The 20880-nt window shown below is 39.4% G+C and overlaps 1 protein-coding gene across 1 annotated transcript; it reads left to right on the forward strand.

The window, feature by feature from the left end:
• Nucleotides 1-876: 876 nt before the first annotated feature.
• Nucleotides 877-19433, forward strand: lpin1a (lipin 1a). Its single transcript, XM_076110268.1, has 24 exons — nucleotides 877-1077; nucleotides 2009-2104; nucleotides 5983-6079; nucleotides 6179-6395; nucleotides 7730-7804; nucleotides 8054-8146; nucleotides 8391-8502; nucleotides 9044-9272; nucleotides 9650-9802; nucleotides 10226-10319; nucleotides 10964-11166; nucleotides 11365-11458; nucleotides 11784-11853; nucleotides 13527-13613; nucleotides 14071-14163; nucleotides 14364-14428; nucleotides 14557-14695; nucleotides 15027-15175; nucleotides 15387-15473; nucleotides 15705-15857; nucleotides 16231-16345; nucleotides 16454-16557; nucleotides 16685-16904; nucleotides 17427-19433. The coding sequence occupies exons 1-23, from the start codon at nucleotides 886-888 to the stop codon at nucleotides 16854-16856; spliced, it is 2889 nt and encodes a 962-aa protein (XP_075966383.1). The 5' UTR covers nucleotides 877-885; the 3' UTR covers nucleotides 16857-16904; nucleotides 17427-19433.
• Nucleotides 19434-20880: the final 1447 nt, after the last annotated feature.

Below are 20880 nucleotides of genomic sequence, written 5' to 3' on the forward strand. Positions count from 1 at the left end.
ACAGTTGAAAGTGACTTTAGATATTTCGTAATGTACAAAAACGAAAACGAAAAAAAAATCTGTTTACCACCTACTCTTATTGATGTCATAACTGCAGTTGCTCCCATAGGACCATTAGCTGGTGTAGAATGTAGTCCAACATGTACATTGTTAATAATTACATAGATTTCCTATGTTTAAGTATTTTCATGAAAGAATGAAATATCTACTTATTTATTAATAAGTATAAACCATACTTTTGATTTCTCCTGGACACTGAATGTATTTTCTTACTATTCTCTCTCTGATCACCAAAACAACAACCACCCATCTCGCAGCCCAGTGAATGCATTTCCCTGTCTGTGTCTCTCTCCAAGGACATGTTTGGCATTCTAGACAGAGAGCATTAGAGGCTATGGATCAGAGAGACTGGCACAGCACCACATGATTACTCTTGTCCCAGATGGAGTGTATTTTGCATTACAAAAATATACAAACCGTCTTCTTTTCAAATTTTTAGGAAAAGCTGAATGTTTTCCCATCCATACACCCACATTCCAATCACAAACACCACGCTGAGCAACGCCACAAGAACACTGTCATTGTTTATGGTTTCAGCAAAGATTGCAGGTTGGCTTGCCTGTGTGGGCAGTCATTGGACTCAGTGGATCAATAATTTATTTTAATGTGGCAGAAAGGTCTTACACAAAACATCTCATCGGTCAAGAGTTTGATCACCGACAGTCAATAGGTCCATTGAAGGTGATTTGTCCTGCCTGAGTGTGTTGCTGTGCAAATGTAGATAAAACCTAATTTAATGGACAAAAAAAGTCGTCTCTGTGGAAAAGTAATCAACCAAAACTCTCCCTCCCTTTTTCCTTCCCTGTCTGCCTCCAGTTACAGACCATGAACTATGTGGGTCAGTTGGCAGGCCAGGTATTTGTGCAGGTCAAGGAGCTTTACAGGGGACTCAACCCTGCAACACTGTCTGGATGTATAGACGTCATCGTGGTCCGGCAGCCCGATGGCTCCCTGCAGTGCTCCCCCTTCCACGTACGCTTCGGCAAGATGGGTGTGCTGCGGTCTCGTGAGAAAGTGGTGAGATTATAGAGTGCTGCCTCCCTCACACTTTCACTCACCCTCTTTTTCTTTTTCATCTGCATGTACAGTGTAGTTTTGTCAGAGACTGTTGCTCACACTTCTATTCTGACAACAGCATAAGTAAAAAGTTTGGCATTCAAATGTGTCGATACTTTTCATGACAAATTCACACTTTGCATTAAAATCAAGATGACATTTTATGTGTAACACAGTAATGTATTTCAGTAGGCCAGAAATAGGTAGTAGGTACTAGCTGAAAATCAAACGAAAAGTAAACAAAAGTATTGCATTACAATGCTGCATTATAGTACAGTAAAAGTGGATGACAGCACATCACCCCAGCACTGAGTACTGTATGTATGCATTTTTACATCTTTGTGGGTAAGTTAAAAGTGGCACACACAAAAACACAGTAATTGCTATCTGTTAGATGAGATAGATAATTGTTGATAAATTTATTTAGCTGAATTTCAGGAGCAGGACCACGCCTCAGCCACTCGCCCACTTCCGGCCACACTCCTACAAATACCTACCCACTCTAAGCCTCAGCTGGCTCGTGCTTTCTGCATCCCACCCTCCCTCCCTCTTGTTAAACCATTCCACCCAAGGTTATCTCACCCCATAGTCATCATCCTCCTATCCCACATGGAGACCGGGGGATCTGCAAGGCCCGGGAGCCACAGTGGATCCTCAGCTAAGCCTCCCCCAAACCGCTACGGGCTAAATCTCCATCAACCATTCCTCAACACTCCAAATAATCGACGAAGGTTTGCCCTCGGCCGAGGCGGGGTCCTAAGCTAGTGAATACATATTTATGGAACTAACAGTCACTGAATGTGTCGACTCAAAATCCTAAAATGATGGTTGTTTTTCACGTCATTAATATTGAAAACATGCTAATTTTAAGGATTATTATTCTCTCCTGCAGGTGGACATAGAAATTAATGGAGAGCCAGCGAGTTTGCACATGAAGCTGGGAGAGAATGGAGAGGCCTTCTTCGTCAAAGAGACTGAGAACACAATGGTGAGTAATAATTGACAGTCATTACACTGAGTCAGTTAACACAAACAAATATAGGACAGAACATAACTCACTGACATGAAGATCGGACGTGCAGGCTGAGCTAAAATAAACAAAAAAGTGCTTGAATTGGATTGGTACTCATAGAGAATACATTCAATGCATGCCCACTTGCATTGTGGTAATTCTGATTTCACCACTTAATGATTAATCTGCAAATACATGTTGTTGTCATTATCAGGTTTAGATCTCAGTTTTCCTTATCAGACGAGCCCAGAGGTAGCAGAACTGTGCCCCTCCTCTCCTGTAGTCCGAGATGCAATATGAGACTGAGCTCTAGGAAACTGCTAGTCAAACTCTTTTAATAGTCATACAGTTCAAGTTTAAAGTTTGGCCAAAAAAAAAAAAAAAAAAGATCTAAAGGCAATTTTTCTTTTCATTCAATAAGTGCAAAATCAAGAGTTGATAACACAAAATATATGACACAAAATCTGAGTTAAACAATCGCAATAATACAATAATGAATACAACTTAAACTTAAACCTGAACTTAACATTTCTTGTACACAGTTTGTATCATAAAAATACCTTTCATGATAAATAAATGGCACCTTAAAGCATCCTCTCAAGCTCTCAAGAACATGAGAGCTTCTCTTATAAGGAATTATAAGGAAATCATAATCTTAGTCATTTTCAACAGCAGTCTGTACAATGCAATGGCCTGCTTTGATGTTAGTGTGTTTTTACATTGAAAGGTAGATGAGGAAATGTGAACCGGCAAATCCAGTTTGAAAGCTTATCCAATGCCAAAACACCACACAGCAGTTTATACTGTTTTGCAGCACTAATAATGTAATTCATCAAGATGCCACGAGGTGCACGCTTCCATGTTTCCACAGACAAATAAGCCTGATCCATTAAAACCTTGCAGCGCAAGTGCAGGTTTAGAGCACCAACTCCATTCTACTTCAAGCAACGCAGTAAAGTGAGACAAGCAAACAATAACAAATTACAAAGTTTAAGGACCAGGGAGGGACATAGAAAAAATTTAAGAAATTCAACAATCTGAATCTGTAAAAGAAGATAAAATGCATGTGATCACATCGAGAAACAGATACTGGCAGAAAGCTGGATGACTTTACTTACATTTTATGATCTGAGATTCTGCTTGAAGTAGATTATAGCATATCAGCTGAAATATAAGATGAAGAACAAGAGGGAGCAAGAGCTCCTGTCTCCTTATTGTGGCACTATATTTCTCTATCATACAGGATTTGGGTAACTGTTCAAAACAATACAAAAGTCCCAATTAAAATGCTTTCTATGCAACAGTAATAGATCGTGTTACATGGAAGTACGAGCAGCACAAATAGAAATGCATCCGAAAACAATCTGACCTTTGTCAACACATTTTCTTTTTTGCTGACAACTGACTCTGTAAAATGATAGGCGAGGATTCATGGGTAGTTGGAGGGTCAGGAGCGTGAGGGGGGAGCACTGTTGTGAAGGAAGCAAGGATCAGTGGTGAGCACGGTTAGAGTTGGCTATGTTTCCCATTAAGAGGAATATTTCGTAATCTGAAAAGATCTAATTCTTAATCTGAGGAATTACATTGCACGAATTCTGCTTTCATTACTTACTGTCTCTGTCAAAGTTTGGGAGTATTTCTCCAACAGTCGTCCCATCGGTGCTCTTTTGAGTGTGTCCTGCAAGAATATTGTAATGCCTCAGTCCTCAATGGATGGGAAAATAAAGTATGTTCACTTAATGCCTTAGACACTTTTTCAAATTCAAGCAAACACTGAGAACTATTTGCAAATTATCTTAAAACATGTCCGTCTCACTGTTTGGGCCCTCTGTCAAAATCCTTAACCTAACTTTTCCAACGCAGAGTGGAAAACTATCAGAGGGCTATTTATAGCTCTGCCAAATTCACCTTCCCGATAGTCGGTTGCACACGGACTGCACTCAGGCTTAGATAGGCAGACAGCACTTGCAATAGATACTTTACTGTACAGTACTAAAGCACAGATGAACATGCACCAGATGTCAGATATGGCAGCTTGAGGGTTGCCATAGTATGGTCTGTTTCAGTATCAAATGATTTATCTTCCATCAGTGTTTTTGCTCCATCTGTCTCTTAACAGTTATTGTCTCACCGTTTAAGGAACTATTTGGCATCCAACCAAATCTTCTATGCCGTTTCTACCACCCCTCCCTCTTCTCTGTCCCTCTATGTTCCTCGGGGGGTAAAGTTAAATCTGAGAACATGTTGCGGCTTGTGAATTCGATCATGCACAGGAGACATTAACTAAATGATCCAGCAGGAATTCATCTTCAGGCTAAAACATCAGGAATCTCTGAATATGTTTGGTAATACAATCCACATGATGTAATTTATCTCAATGTTGTTACATTTAAAACCTCTCTCTAGTAATCTCAGTTATTAGATTCAGTTTTTTGCAGAAAATCATATTAATAGAAACAACATCTTTGGTTTTGAAAAGAAGAGTTATGTTAATTTATTAGTTAAAAGATTGAGAATGAACCATCCAAAAACATTTAAATGAACGCTCTGAGCAGTTGAGCTGTGACGTGCCCATCTTGAGCTCTGTCCCTTTTTCTCTCCGGTCAAAATGAATTGAGTTGTGTTGGACTGTGTCACAACACGTGCACTGCGAGGCCGGTGTCAGTCTGCACTCTTGGGATCATCTCTTTATCTTTCCCTCTCTGTCTCTATGTCTCTTTAAGTCATATTGTGGTGAGACTGTGAATCTGTCTGATTTCACTAATCTGACCTCAAACCCAAATTCCCAACAGATTGTGTAGATGGTGGTATACACATATATGCATAGTTTATTTTTTGGCCAAGCTGCTTGGCTCCAAGGATGGTCATATCTATCTCAATGATGTGGATATTAAAGGGATTTGCAATTTTGTTCAGACATCCATTGTTCTCATGCTTTCCCCCCAGCAACCTGTTTACATTTGTGGTTTTCCACATGCTGAACTTGGTGGAGAACATGGTATAAAATGTATACCTGCAGAGAATCAGTATGCTAGCATTGTCGTGAGCATGTCAGCATGTTGACATATCAACATTAAGCTCAAAGCACCGCTGTGCCAAAGTACAGCCTCGCAGAGCAAGGCCGAATACTCTTAGTCTTGTTAAGCCATTCTAGCCATTCTAGTTTCTCAACAACTACTAGATGGATCAGCATGACATTTGGTAGAGACATTCATGGTCCCAAGAGGCCCCTTTCACAGCAGCCGTTTTGACATGTCATTGCAGGGTAAATACAGGTGTAATTGATGAAGGGAATTAAGGTCCCATTCTATTCTGTGCGTCACAGCCATGCACAATAGGGCCCTCGCCCGCCTAAATGGAACAGGGGTGTAATTAATGTTATTAATTACACCTAGTGTTTACCCTGCAATGGCATGTACAAATGGCTGCTGTGAAAAGGGCCTAGTGAATAAAGCCAAATTATTTTAGGGATCCCCTGACTTTTCATCTATCACCATTTTTTCCCCTTCATTAAGCCAATAAAGGCTGTGCTGTACTGTTCCTTTTGTTTTGTGCTATATTAGCAAATGCTAACACACAAAACATCATGCCTGTTAAACACATGTTAGCATCATTGTGAGGATGTTGTCATGCTAGTATTAGCATTTAGTTCAAAGCACTACTGTGCCTAGCTACAGCAGCTTCACACTCTTTATACTCCACTTTATCTTTGTACTCTTTCCCACATGATTCCATTTCAAATTTCAGTTACTTTACATCAAATACGGTTCATTTCAGTTTGATTGGGAAGTTAATCATGATTTCTGACCATATCGATGACCTTGTATGCTAATGTCACATTTCTATGTTGACAGGAAATAGTTCCGTCCTACCTAGCAACGTCACCCATCATTTCAACGGGGGCAGAGTTAATGGAGTCCCAGTTAGGCAGACGCAGTTCTCGTCACCATGGTAAGACCTGTTGGAAAAAGAAAATGTGGGAATTTGTGAAAATGTGTGTGTGTGTGTGCTTTTTTAACAGTTTTCATGCCACTCTATCACATCACATAGACATCATCCCCTGCAGCTCACTTCCTGTCCAGAGCCTAGGAATGCAGCAAAGTGATGGCGGGATGATCAAGAAGAGGAAGAAGAGAAGGAGGAAGATACGGCCAGAGGCAGGCGGAGGAGGAGGGAGGAGAGAGGAGAGCGGGGAAGAGTTCTCCGAGGACCAGGATATGTTCACTATTGACCTGAGCTCGGATGAGGAGAGAGAGGGTGACAACAGGTGTGTATGTGTGTGTACAAGTGACAGATTGTTTGATTGTGTGTTTCGGTTTGAACATTTTAGGCTGTCAGGATTGACATGAAACTAAAAACTACCTTAGTATACCTCGTATGTCTGAGCCAACAGTTGCTGTCTGTTGTACATCTTTGTAGACCATTAGGACTTTGAAAAGGTCTTCCCTCCATGCCAGGCTGTGTTGTTGTTGCTGGTGTGTGTGTGTGTGTGCGTGCGTGTGTGTGTGTGTGTTTGTGTGAGAGAGAGAGAGTGAGAGAGACGGAAAGACAGAGACAGAGATAATTAAATGCCAGTAAGTTAACATTCTTTCATTGCTGGGGTGAACAACTTTCGTCAGCATTCAATGCTGTTTGTGATGCAGATGAACCACTGCCAAGTTTGTTTATGTTTTTCAGGCATGAATGATATCAGTGGTTGTTCCAGCCATCTGAAAAACGGCATGTGCTTTTGCACCGCATGAATCAGAAGACCAGGAATTAAAAAAAATATCTGAGGACATTCTGTTAATGCTCAAATTGGAACTTTTCCATTTATAGCAGTGTGGCTCTGTGGGTTGGAATGGAGACCCCCCTAGGCCAGACAGAAATATCTCAACAGTTCTTGGATCGATGCCTTGAAATTTGTACAAACAATCATGTCCCCTTTAAGATTAGCTATAATGACTTTGGTCATATTCTCACTAATCATCTAGTGCCATCATCAGGTCCAATATAACGTTAACGACAAGATATTGGCAACTGTAAAATGAATGATGTTCCAGCTATTTTCTTTTTATGCCGCTTCTGTCTCAATTCAGTAAAATCATTTCGATGGCTCAAATTCAATGCTTAGGAACAACTCAGGTAGATGAGAATTACTGTAATGTGTGAGTCTACATGTGTGTGCATGTTTGTGTTTACGTATGTGAGTGAAGCCGTTTGAAAACCAGCTCTGTTTGTGGTACGCGCTCCAGGGATTCGTTCCCACAGTGTTCTCTGTTTCTTTAATATAATGGCTCTTTTTTAGGACGTTAACCACGTGTTAGGGTGGGAAAAACTCCCGAAACTTTTAAAAACATGAAAGACTGTGTGTCTAACTCATGTCATGCTAAATACTGTAATGTGCGTGGTTACAGTCAAACATACTACAAAAGTTAAAAAGTAAGGATGAGATATACAGACTGTTCTTCGGGACATTTGAATGAGCATAAACAAAACCACTTGTTTTGGACTTGCTGAGACACCATGTATTCATATAGTATGGTGTGTGCACAGGCTGTGAAGTAATGTGTGTGTATGCATATAAGTGACATCTCCCTGCATGTGTGTGTTTGTGTTCAGACCTGTGTATGGTGATCAGGGGTCTACAGCCATTACGCACACACACCACAGCAATGATTGGATCCGTTCACAGAGGTATGACTTTGACACAAATCACATCGAGATACACACTTAATGATGAACTTGTTCTTGTCTTTTTTAACTGTCTGGTAAACTCTTCCTATCCTCCATTAAGGATTTTTTTCTGTTCATATTATACAAAGCATTTTTAATACATTTTGAGTAGATAATAATCATGATTCATTGTCTCTCACTCTCTCTCCATCTCCTCGTCTTCTTTCTCTGTTTTTGTGTGTCTTTCTACGTCTTCTTATCTTCCTGTAGTCACATGATTAAGGACACTCTCTTAATCCCTCCACCCTGTGGTCTGTCCATCTCTTGTCCTCAGAAGACTTCTCTCTTCTCCAGTCCTGTTAGGTATCACATACATGTTTACCCTCTCTGAATGCTGGAAATGAAATAATGCATTAATGAAAGAAAAGCTGACAGTTTGCAGAAAAGAAGATATAATATTTGGAAAATGTTAAATATGCATGGTATATTAACATTTCTGCTATATTTTATTTAGTTTTTAACTGTATTATGTATATTGAAGGTACTTTATCCGTTAAAATATGGAGTACAAATGGATATAATCAAGTGTCTTTCACTTTCCCATCAGCCCCGACAATTCTAGGTCATCAACACCAAAGAGCGACTCAGAGCTAACCAATCCGAAAAACAACAACCCTGAGATGTTGTGGACCTGGGGGGAGCTGCCACAAGCTGCTCAGGTATTTACACACACACACACACACACACACACACACACACACACACACACACAACAGAAAGCACTTCAACATGTTTACATATTTTATTCAGATTTCAAAACCATATGCGTGTTGTAATGAAATAGTCAGGCACATCTCCAACCATAAAATGAAAATAAAATAATAATTTACGTCGTTGTTTTTGTACAAATTAAACAAATGAGATATAATGTGTTAGTGAGCTTTAGAGTTGCTGGTAGGTGGATTTTGTTACCAATGAATAGAAACCGTCTGTTTCTCCCTATTTCCTATTTCTTTATGCTAAGCTAAGCTAAAAGGCCGCTGGCTCCAGCCATATATTTATTCATGGGTGGGATCAATCTTCTCATCTAAAAGAAGCAAATAAGAGTATTTCCCAAAATGGAAAAATAAATGGAGATAAGGAAAGTAAACATACTTGAACACACAAAACAAAAATATTGTGAAACAAGTTTGATCTCTCTCTCTCTCTCTCTCTCTCTCTCTCTCTCTCTCTCTCTCTCTCTCTCTCTCTCTTTCATAGCCATCCTTCTTGACTTCCCTCCAGAAGCAGGACCCTGCCACAGCAGTCTCCATCCCAGTGTCTTCCAGCACTCACTTCAGAGCCATCAGTGACACCGGACCCCCCTCCTTCACTCTCTATGCTCCCCAGCCAGGGGAGGCTGCTGCTCATAGTGGGGTCAAAGACACTGAAGAAAGCAAAAATGGAGCCATGGTGGGACTACCCACGAAGACTGGGGACAGGGTTGAAGGTTAGCATGGTAGCTTTATGGGACAGAGAAATGATGATAATGTGCAAAGTATTCTCTACAATTTCATAGAATGACATTACAGCCTAAATTATTAAAGTAATTATGCAATTGTGTTTTTACTCATCACCTTTCATGTATTGCTTTACCATGTTTTGCAAATGTGATTTCCAGTTGATTCACCTGACACTTGTTAGCATTTCCATGGATGAATCATAAATAACCAGAACAGCCTAATTCGAGTGGTAAACTAAGTGATCGTAGAACTGCAGAATCCAAATGGAAAAATTCTAACGTTATCACGTTATCAGTATTTCCTGGTGACACATGAGCTTGTTTGTATGCATCAATTGATTCTTTACTCTGGGTTTTTTCTGTAGTAAGAGAGGTGGAAAGTGTTGGGCCATCATGTCCAGAGATGGAGGGTCTAACAGCCTGCTCAGTGTCTCCCAGGATTCTCCTTGATCATCTTGATGAAGGTGGGAATAGAGGAAGTCCCAGTAGAAGAACGGACTCGCCATCCAAGAGGAAAGGTATAAATTCTCTATCTCAAGCATACAAGAACAAACGTGTGCATATGGAGTGAGAAATTGTGTACGCAATTGTTGAAAAGAGGCCAAAAGTCTGTCTATGAGGAGGTCCTGAAGTTTTTTTTATGCCGTGATTCTGCCAATGTAAAAGCACACTACCCCACAGAGAGGGGGCAAACATATGGTTTGCATGAATTGGGGATTGCATTTTGGGTCGATGTCATCCATTGTGCCGCAAGAACTGCTTTCATATTTGAAGTGTTGTTTTGACCAAGATGTTATTTGTGTATGGGGCAGTGGAGCTGCGTGGAGTAATGCAGACAGTGAGAAGGGAACACAAAGAAAGACTTTCTTTAACACAAAGTGTCTATGAGCTTCATTATCATGCTACTGATACTGATGATATGTAATATTGTCTCTTATTAGAAAAGAGAAGCCAACACCTTGGTGCTGATGGCATATACCTGGACGACATTACAGCGCTGGAGCCTGAAGTAGCTGCTCTGTACTTCCCTAAAAGGTTCAGTAGCAAACATTTACATACGTAACATGTTTGTGCTTTATATGAGTACAAAACATGTTCCATCCAAATGCACACACCTACTTTATAAAGAGCTTTCATGTGGTGTAATTCACCCTCTGGCGGCCACCATGGAGGTCTTGACTTAGACTTTTTGACTATTTTTGTGATATATGGCTATAGCTAACCATCAATTATATTACATTACATTCATGTAGTTGACGCTTTTATCCAAAGCGACTTACAATGATTGCATTCAACCACGTGGGTACGAGAAAAGAAAGTGCAAGATTGATGAAAGTACATCAACTTTATCAAATATTTAGATCTACCTCAAGTGCTACATTTAGAAACAATTGGAGATAGAGAAAAACATTTTCGTTTTGTTTTTTATGGGTCAAGGTGCAGTCTAAACAGATGAATTTTCAGTCTGCGACTTATTGTAAATACTTAGTATAACGAATTATTACAATTAAATAATTGTGGTGACTGTAGTTAGCTGATGTGAACATTTAAGTTGCTGCTTTTCAAAACTGTTAAGGTACTTAACAGCACTTTAGGCTAGTGTTTATTTGACCTATCACAACAATATGTTTTCAGAGATGTATGTGTGTTAGAGCGTGTGTGTTTCTCTCTTTCCTCAGTGATGGAGGCAGTAGCTCAATGAGAGGGGACTCCGAGATGATGATGATGATGGGAGTGCAGAGCGCTAATCAGTCCCCACAGTCAGTGGGTAGCAGTGGGATGGACAGCGGCGTAGACAGTTTGTCCGACCAAGTAGGGGACCTGGCTCATGTTGCCATATCTTTGTGCGGAGGACTCACCGACAACAGCGAGATCACAAGAGGTACGATAAGGAATGTGCAAGGAGGCAATGACAGAAGGAAAAAAATAAGGTGTACAGTGCTGTTCAGTTTTAACGTTTTTTCCTCTTCTTCGTGTTTAAACACGTCTGTCAATCTGTGTATGTTCTTACCTCTATATATACCGTGTGTGTGTGTGTGTGTGTGTGTGTGTGTGTGTTTGTGTGTGTGTCATGCCACAGAGCAGTTCCAGGAGAGGGCAATTTCCTACCATCAGTTCTCTGAAAACCCTTCTATTATCGACGACCCTAACCTGGTGGTCAAGATAGGAAGCAAGTATGTACTGCTATACTGTATTCAGTATTTAAGTGTGATTCACATTAAAACTGGCAAAACGCTGCAATAAAAATTGAGCTTTCAAAGGAATAGTTACATATTTTGGGAAATCTGCTTATTTGATTTCTTGCCTGATGGGAGATGAAAGGATCCATACCTCTCTCTTGTCTTTGTTGTAAATATGATGTTATCACCAGCAGCTGGTGCGCATAGTTATCACAAAGACTGGACAAGAGGATATTATGTATGTGTATGCCAGTTGTCTTCGTCAGATATAACTGAGGTGTAAAGAAGTGCTTATAGCGCCCTCTGTTATCTATTGTAGGTACTACAACTGGAACACAGCAGCTCCTGTCATGTTGGCCATGCAGGTCTATCAGAAACCACTGCCACAGGTAAGACCACCACAGTCATACATACATATTTACTTTAATTTGTTCCCAGTTGACTGTATGTTTTATGTTATGAGTTTATGGATTCAGTGGTGGGAGAAGTTCTCATATTTATTGCACTTGAATTACCCAGTTGTATCACCAAAATGTACTTAAAGTATAAAACGTAAAAGTAATCATTATGCACAAAATGAACCCTCTCAGATGTATATTATTATACAGTATATTATATTACTGTATTATTATTATTATTGATGCAAATGTGTACTGTGTAATTTGTACAGATTGTGAAGCCCTCTGAGGCAAATTTGTGATTTGTGATTTGTAATTCAATTTAATTGTGTAAGCAGCATTTATCATGCTGTAGTACTTTACACACTCTTGGGTAGTTCAATCTATAAAATGCATCTTATTTCTAATCGTTTTGTATTTAAAATCTGAATCAGCAAATTCACTAGTCACTACAGCTGTCAGATAAATGCAGTGGTCTAAAATAGTTCTCTCTGACATGTAATTAAGTAGCAGTTTCAAGTACTGTAGTATGACATAGAAGAACTCAAGTGAAGTACAAATGCCTTAAATTGTAATTATGCACAATACAGTACTCAGTTACATTCAACCAGTGGTTATTATTATTGTTTTTATACACTATTATATGCTACACTATTTTTTTCATCTGTCATATAAAAGTGTGGCGGCCCATCTAGGCTGAAAACAAGTGAAGACGAGTAAAAATGATTTATTCAAAACTATATATGCTGCATTTGGTGAACTATATGCTATGTTGCACTCCTCTTAAAATCTTCAGGTTGCAGCAGAAAAGAGCGCGACATACCCCGAGTTACATAGTTCATCGCTGTTCCATGACCATTTGTCAGTATCGCTCAAATCTGCCTTGTGTTACAGCTTCTGTCGTGTGTGTGGAGCTCTTTTCATCACAGTAAATGAAGAGGGTGTTTTTTCGTTTTATGTTGTTTTTTATCCTGACCAAGGCCTCTAGCCCAAAAGGTTTTCCATTCTGTGATGTCCTCTTTCTTTTTATTGTGGGATTAAAATGAAACACTTGGGGCTACAACATTCCTGTCCTTCAGGGTAAAGTTATACAATATAGAATGATTATTTGGAATTTCTAAATAAATTATGTTTTTGAATTGTTTTAATTTGATTATATTATCAATCAATTTGTTGGATGGTGTTTGGTGTCTTGAGTGTTCCTCTACCTCCTGCATCACGTTCTCCTGTGCACTCCCAGCATTTTGCAACTATTAATAATTATTAATTCTCCCTAATCTGATCTGTCACTTCAGTGTTGCCAGTGTCCTCTCTTTATTTCATGAAAAAGTAAAGCAAATGCTACCAGATGATGTGTGTTCACATTTGTTTCTGGCTCTCATAATAGTTCATATTTAATGTACAATACACTCAATGTACAATACAAATGATATTTGATTATTTACACTAACTACAGTGGACAAAGCTGACAGCATTGTTATGGATACTAAGATGGGGACGCTTACATCAAAGCTGCTAGTCTTATACCACAGTGAAATATGGCTTTAAATCTGTTTTCCCTAACACTTTAATAATGTAATGTCTTTATCCCCCTCCTTATTTTTTCCCTTTTATTTATACATTTTCTGTCTCCTAACATCCATGCAATGTTTGTGTGTACCAAGTGTTGGTGTCTGAGTTATGTGTTCTCTGCTTTTGGCCTCTTCTCATACTGCCTCCCTGGTCTGTTTGGCTCTGGCCCTTCCCAACCTGTATGATGTTTTCTTGCTTTGCTTGAGTGTTGGTCAGGGCATGTCTTTGTCTGTCTGTTTTTTACCATCAGTTTTCACCACTGGCAACCACGTCTCTCTATTCTTCCTCGTGGTGTGGAAGAATAGACTTCTCCATTTGGCTTCTTCTCCATTTGAAGATTGTGACTGCTCCAGTCACAATCTTCAGTCCCTTCCTTTCAGGTTTTACTTTGCAACCGTTTGTGTGCCATTAAAAAATCCACCTGTATCTATCTTCATTTTTGTGATTCAGTTGGAGTTGTGTGTGGTTTTCTTATATGATCTTTGTTATTTTTACTTTTGTACTTTTTTGTGCTTTCTTTTAACGTGTTTATGGGTTTACCTGTGTTTTGTGCTTCACTTTGTTTTGAGTTTTTTCTATCAGTTTTGAGTTACATTTTCAGTCAGTTTTGAGTTGTATGTGCATGGTTGTCTCCAGGCCTCAGTGGAGAACATCATGAAGGAGAAGATGCCAAAGAAAGGAGGACGCTGGTGGTTCTCATGGAGGAGCCGGAACAGTGACTCCAAATCAGTAAGTGCAGAGATACACACAATATTAGTGAGCTTTTTTTAAGAAGAAATGTAATTTGTCTTGAGCCTTTATTATCTACACAGTGAAGAGTGTCAGATAGGAGAAATGAGAGAGGCAAAGGCTGGGAGCCTCGATCAACACATGCAACAATGCTTCAGTTGACTAAACCATTTGTGACCTTTGACATTTGTGCACTTCAGGAATCAGCGACAGATGCAGGAGGAGACAGTGGAGAGAGCTCTCTCACTATGCCCTCAGGAAACGGGTAACTTCCGACAATTTTTTGCTTATTTTTTGTTTTTTCACTCTTTAAATCACCATATTGCTCTCTCAACACTCCCATTTGCATCAGTTTTCAAAGTTCCACCAAGTTGGTTGTCTTTGATTTTTCAGGATGAAGGATGAGTCATCCTCTAGTGATGAGGACCACAGATCGTCCAATCAGGCGTCAGGATCCTGCCCGTCAGAGCTGCTTGTGAGTTCTGGCAGCGTCTGTTATAAGAAGACTCTTCGGCTCACCTCGGAGCAACTGGTAAATATTACTACTGTTGGTTTTATTGACCTTGATGAGGATAAAACATGCAGACAAGACAGTTAATGGCAGCTTTGAAGTTATGTAGTGACTTATTACATATTTTCCACTATGCAATCTTTAATTGAACGGCGTTATTCTAAGATTTTCTTTCGGGGGCTACCCCATACTTTGTTGTGTTATTGCATGTGTTCCTTGCCTGGAGTATAAAATGAGCCCAACACTGAATAGAACACTTTTTTTTTACCTTCCTTCTTTCAATCTGTGTTGTGTGTGTGTGTGTGTGTGTGTGTGTGTGTGTGTGTGTGTGTGTGTGTGTGTGTGTTTACAGGCCAGCCTGCAGCTGAAGGAAGGTCCTAATGATGTGGTGTTCAGTGTGACCACTCAGTATCAGGGCACCTGTCGTTGCCATGGCACAATCTATCTTTGGAGCTGGGATGACAAGATAATCATCTCGGATATAGATGGTACCATCACCAGGTAAGGCAAAGCGATATATAGAGATAGTCTCGCTGTCACAGTTGTTGGCCAAATGTGAGATTCACAAACCAGGCTGGAATAGAAGGCTGTTCAGTTTCAACTTTTCACCAGTAGATGTTAGGCTTCACACAGATCTGGTGTTGGTGGTTTTGTCTCTATAAGTGTATCTGTATTGATTGTGTGATGTTGCCTCTCATGTGTCACGCTGTAGGTCAGACACCCTGGGTCACATCCTGCCCACACTGGGTAAAGACTGGACCCACCAGGGCATCGCACGACTCTACCACAAAGTCAGCCAGTGAGTGCTACTTTACAATTTGCGCACAGTGTGCAGACTGCAGTATGTAAAGCTAAGGCAATCTGGCTAAATCTTATTATATTATTTCTTAAGTTCAGGGGTCGGCAACCTTTTTGATATGAAGTGACTTTTCTTTTTTTTTATGTGCCATAAAATGTATGACCTTTATTTAAACCCGAGTGCACAGCTCAGTATAAGCTCTCTCTTTGTTTGTGTCTCTCTCTGTCACAGGAATGGATACAAATTCATGTACTGCTCAGCGAGGGCTATTGGCATGGCTGATATGACACGAGGCTACCTGCACTGGGTCAATGAGAGGGGTACCATGCTGCCAATAGGCCCGGTGCTGCTCAGTCCCAGCAGTCTTTTTTCTGCCTTGCACAGGTTAGACACACACCACATTTACAAAAATACTACTCTGGAGTAGTCAGAATTCACATGGTCTTGGAGTCAACTGAAAATATTTCACAGTATTGAATAAAAGTTACTTTAATTTGGTATTTATCAATGATATTTCTACCAGGAACAGCTACACAATAATGACACAATATATTGTTATTATATTGTTTTAGCAATAGGATATATATACATGCAATATAGTAACTACCATTTCAGGGATTTTCATGCTTTTACTTAACTCAGTGTTTTTCAACTCTTACCGAATGAATCCTTTTCAAAACCCAACTGCATGGGAAACTTAAACGTCTTTTCAATGGAGGGGTAACATTTGTTTTGATGTCGTGCCATGTTTGTGTAGGGAGGTGATTGAGAAGAAACCAGAGAAGTTTAAGATTGAGTGTCTCACAGACATAAAGCAGCTGTTCTACCCCAACACTGAACCTTTCTACGCTGCTTTTGGCAACAGAGCTACGGTGAGACTGCTGCACATGAACAGATACAAGCATGTACTTTCTCTGTATCGTGTTGGTACTTCTGACTTTTGGTAGTGATGCTGATTGTTTGTTTATGTGTGATTTCAGGATGTATATTCCTATAAGGAGGTGGGCGTTCCTCTGAACAGGATTTTCACTGTCAATCCCAAGGGAGAGCTGATACAGGAGCATGCCAAAACCAATATCTCCTCGTAAGCTATATTGTCTGTTTCATTTGATTTACATCCGTGTGATCTGACTCTGGACACATGTGTGTGCAGATGTTTGACGTCTGAATTATGCTTAAAGGCTGTAAACATCTCTGTGTCTCCCACTCAGCTTTGGGCGTCTGTGCGAGATGGTTGACCATGACTTCCCGGTCCTAGCTCGAGATGAGGAAGCAGACGTCCCATGCTCTGACACTTTTGACCAGGTCAACTACTGGAGCGAACAAGTTCCCGATGGCACCAACCAGGAAGAAGAAGACCCACAGCCACTTGAGACAAGCTGAGAAAACCCCATCAAATTCATCATAGAGGATGCCGCGTACAAGACTGTGGTCAGTGGTTTCGTGATTCACCGTGAAGTCGGCAGCCCAGATTCAGAGTGAAGGTGTTGGTTATTTTAGAATCAAAAACTTATCCAAGAACTTTATCTGATGAATGAATGAACCCCTGGCTCGCACAAGGATCAAAGACTACTGATTCAGAGTAAAAGAATGTGTTTTCAATATCCCACACAGACAAACCACCTTGCCATCAATGAACAGAGAGAACACAAGCACACTTAAGGGCTTATTTCAAATAAGACTGAGGATTTTGTTATAGAGGAAAGAACAAAGAATCGCTGCTGAATTTCAACCCTTGCTTGTGAGTGAGGCTAACTGACGGTTTTGCCGAAGGAGTGGTCAACACAGAGTCAAAGACTCACATATAACACGTTTTAAAGTGCACTGACTCACAGACACGCACAAACACACGCACAAACACATACACATACGTAAATCTTGTAAAGGCATTCTATAGACAATGCACAACATTGCAAAACATAACTAAATTATCCCTCACTGTGTGTTTTTCAGCTTCCTCAGAGATTCCTTTGACTGGTTCCTATTCTCTCCATCGTCCCACACCACTCTTCATTTGTACTGGTGGATAAAAAAAACACACAAACACATAAACTTAATGTTTGTGAAATGGTGAAAATTATCATTATTATTATTTTGCACCAATAGGACTTGCATAGTCTGGTATCGATATTGTGTCATCCCTTCTCGTGTCACCTGATAACCATTTTGTTTTTTTTCGAATTCTATGTAAAATAAAAGTGTATTTTGAAATAAATAACTGTGCTAAGTTGACCTAAGCATTGGTTGAAGTCCACTAAAATGTAAGGACTCACCATGCAGACATTCTCCTGTACCCCACAGAGATTCTACACACATTCTAGCACTCCCAGATTACCGGCACACCTGCCTTCCACAACTGATAATAAAATATTAAATACATGTACAATTCAGCTTTTCGAATCTCAAACCTGTTGTTGCATCCCTCATTTTTGTACCTTGTTTAAGTAAGAATACTGTCAATTTTACTCATCATATGCAATGTATTCACCAAATAGTAAAAGTGAGAATCTTGGTTTTACCTGGTCCAGGTATGTAGCTGTAGTAATCTTTTCTGACCTCAAGTGCAATAGATACAGCACAACACTTTGCTCCATAAACAACACCTTACATAACATTTACATTACATTAAAGCCATCCAGAACATGCAAAAATAGCACAGATAGCGTATCCGATCATCTTTCTGTGCCTTTGCAGGTCCAGCTAAATGCGTGTGGTCTTCTGACCGTGCTACTGTGAAAGATGTGGCTCTGGCACATTTTCTCGTGTTCAGTGACAATGCACAAGATAAATGCAGGGCAATGCAAATACCTTTAGTCTGTGTTCTTTCTGTCTGTTTTATACATGCAAGTAAGTTAACTCCAGTGAAATGCTAGAATGTAGAATATAAATCACTCAGAGTGTATGTTATTACATATAATTATGTATAATGGCTAATGCTCGTCAATGCAATTACTATAGAAGCCCATACAGGAATGTGGTCATATTTTTTTCAGTTTTGTAGAGTTGATACTACTCAGATCAGTATACTTTAATGTACAGCACTAATCTGTCATGTAATTGAGCAGTATGCAGTATATTCAAACACTGTAAGTTTTTCTCTTTACAAACTCATCTATTTCTGTCATTTGTTATCAAATGTTTATGTTTTCATTCATTGATCAGATAACATCTAATGTACTGCATTTATGTGAGATGGTTTATTTTCTTATCACATGTCTAACTTGAAATTGGGGGAAACCACTGTAAATAAGAGGAGCCCCCTGACAGTGACTGAGTCTGTTGTACTGCTAAATACTTTGTGTATAGGATAGATATGTCTGATGCTGAAAGAAAACTAATGAGGAATCAACCTGTTGATGTTCACATGCCTTTGGGTAGACCAGTGTAAATTGTGTAAAAGGAAAAGATACAGAGGGCGCATGCTGATGTAAAGCTACGATGCCTAAGTATGTAGGTATAATGACCACTGTCTTGTCACCTGATCTTTGTAGGGAAGTGCATTGCTTTAGTATTGTTTTCAGTATGTCAAACATGCAAAGACATGTTACCTTGTCATTAATTTAGCCCAAAACACACTGATCTGTGTGAGGTCACTGTCTATACTCGAAACAACCTTCTGCCTTGTAGTCTTTTAATTACAGTATGAAGATCTCCAACTTGTGTGGTAAAATATGGAAGTCAAAAGTAAGAGAAGATTTTTCTTCTTAATGAACCCAATGATTTCCAAATATTTCAATTAAATCATCTGTTTTATGATTATAACCTGATTCTTTCTGTGAAAGATCGTTAGAAACTCAGTTATGCAGTCTGTCTCTGTGTTGACATGGATCTTGATCCAGTTTTCTGTCCCGCGTAAAGATGATGCACTATGAAGCAGCCCACCACGCAATGTGGGCTGCAAGATATTGTGAATAACATAGTTTGAATAAATCTGTACAATGGAAACATTTTTAAAATAAACTCAAAGGTGATTGCTACTTTGTTTTACTTGTCCACTCTACATAATGAATATCTTTTACTTTTGTTACATTTTAAGCTTTGTTGCTAATGATTTTGTAGTTTTATTTATTTACAATTTTGAATGTACATCTTTTACTTATAAAAATTGCATTGAGAAACACAAAGGCACACGGCTGTGTCCGGTTACAGGAAACCTCGTCTCTCTTCCTTTTTCTCTCTCCGAAACTATTTCATGACATTCCTTCTACTTCTCCATTCCAGCTCTGGCCCCTCATAACCCCATGAGAATGGAGCAACCCCCCACACACACACACACACACGAGTAAAGAAAAATTAGGCCTTCTTTTAGGAGTCGACCATTTTGAACTGGAAAACCAAGAGTTGCTCATGTTGTTGATTCTTTGTTTCTATAAAAGAGGCACACAATAATTAGCAGTGTTTCTTGTGATGTCTATTATGCATAATACTATTAACTGTTAACTACAACATATGCATTTCAAATCATTTTGGGTTGTGTCCAAAAGTAAATGTAAAGAGACAGCTTTGATTTCACAGAGACTGCACTCCCAAGGAAATATACAGCATCAGCAGTTTCAGGAAATGAAGAATGACATATGTTTACGTTTAAGTGACAAAGACCTCTATCGGCCTTGGGAAGTATGCACTCACTTAAAGTTAATCTAGTAAAATCTACAAAACAAAGAATGAAATAAAATGTACAATAATATCAAGCTAAGCCATTGAACAATTAGCTAACCCTTTTCAACAAGCACATATACAGAGTACTGGTTGTGTTCAAAATGAACCGATCTTTCCATAATGCCCAATCTTCACTGTGCTCCAGATGTGAACATGATGTGAGTCTTCACAAGAGCTAATACTGAGCTTCAGCACCGACCACAGGACTACACAAGGTCTGGATTTCTTTTTGTTCTCATCGCTTTTGTTTGTAACAGGTTTGCTTGAGATTTGACACTTAACAGTTAAATGAAACTCTTTTCCATGTTGCTTTATTATGTAATAAATCAGTTGGAATTTCCATCGTAGCCTATTCCTTACATCAAAACTTTTTAATCTGCAACTACAGTTTAGTGGAGGAAAAAACGGTTTTCCTTCGTGACAAATGTGTAGTAAGTTATTTACTGAGTAGTCTACATTAATATAAACTTTTCTGGGCCTCAACAACAACATCAACATTAACCGACATGTTGGAGACATGGCCTACATACAGACAGACCACTACAGTCCGAAACGTTTTCCAGTCAGGATAGTCTTTATCTGTAACTCTGCTGGTGTTTTTGACATGCTTAAACTATATTTGTGGATATTGTACTTGTTCTAAGATAAATGGGTATCTCGTTGCCAACAGGACAATTACATTTTAACACTTTTTGTTTTTTTAAACTCATGTTAAACATGTCAAATATTTTCATATCGAGTCTTCCAG

Source organism: Anarhichas minor, unplaced genomic scaffold, assembly GCF_050575085.1.
Source record: "Anarhichas minor isolate MPS153535 unplaced genomic scaffold, ASM5057508v1 ptg000042l, whole genome shotgun sequence".
Taxonomy (NCBI): Eukaryota; Metazoa; Chordata; class Actinopteri; order Perciformes; family Anarhichadidae; genus Anarhichas; species Anarhichas minor.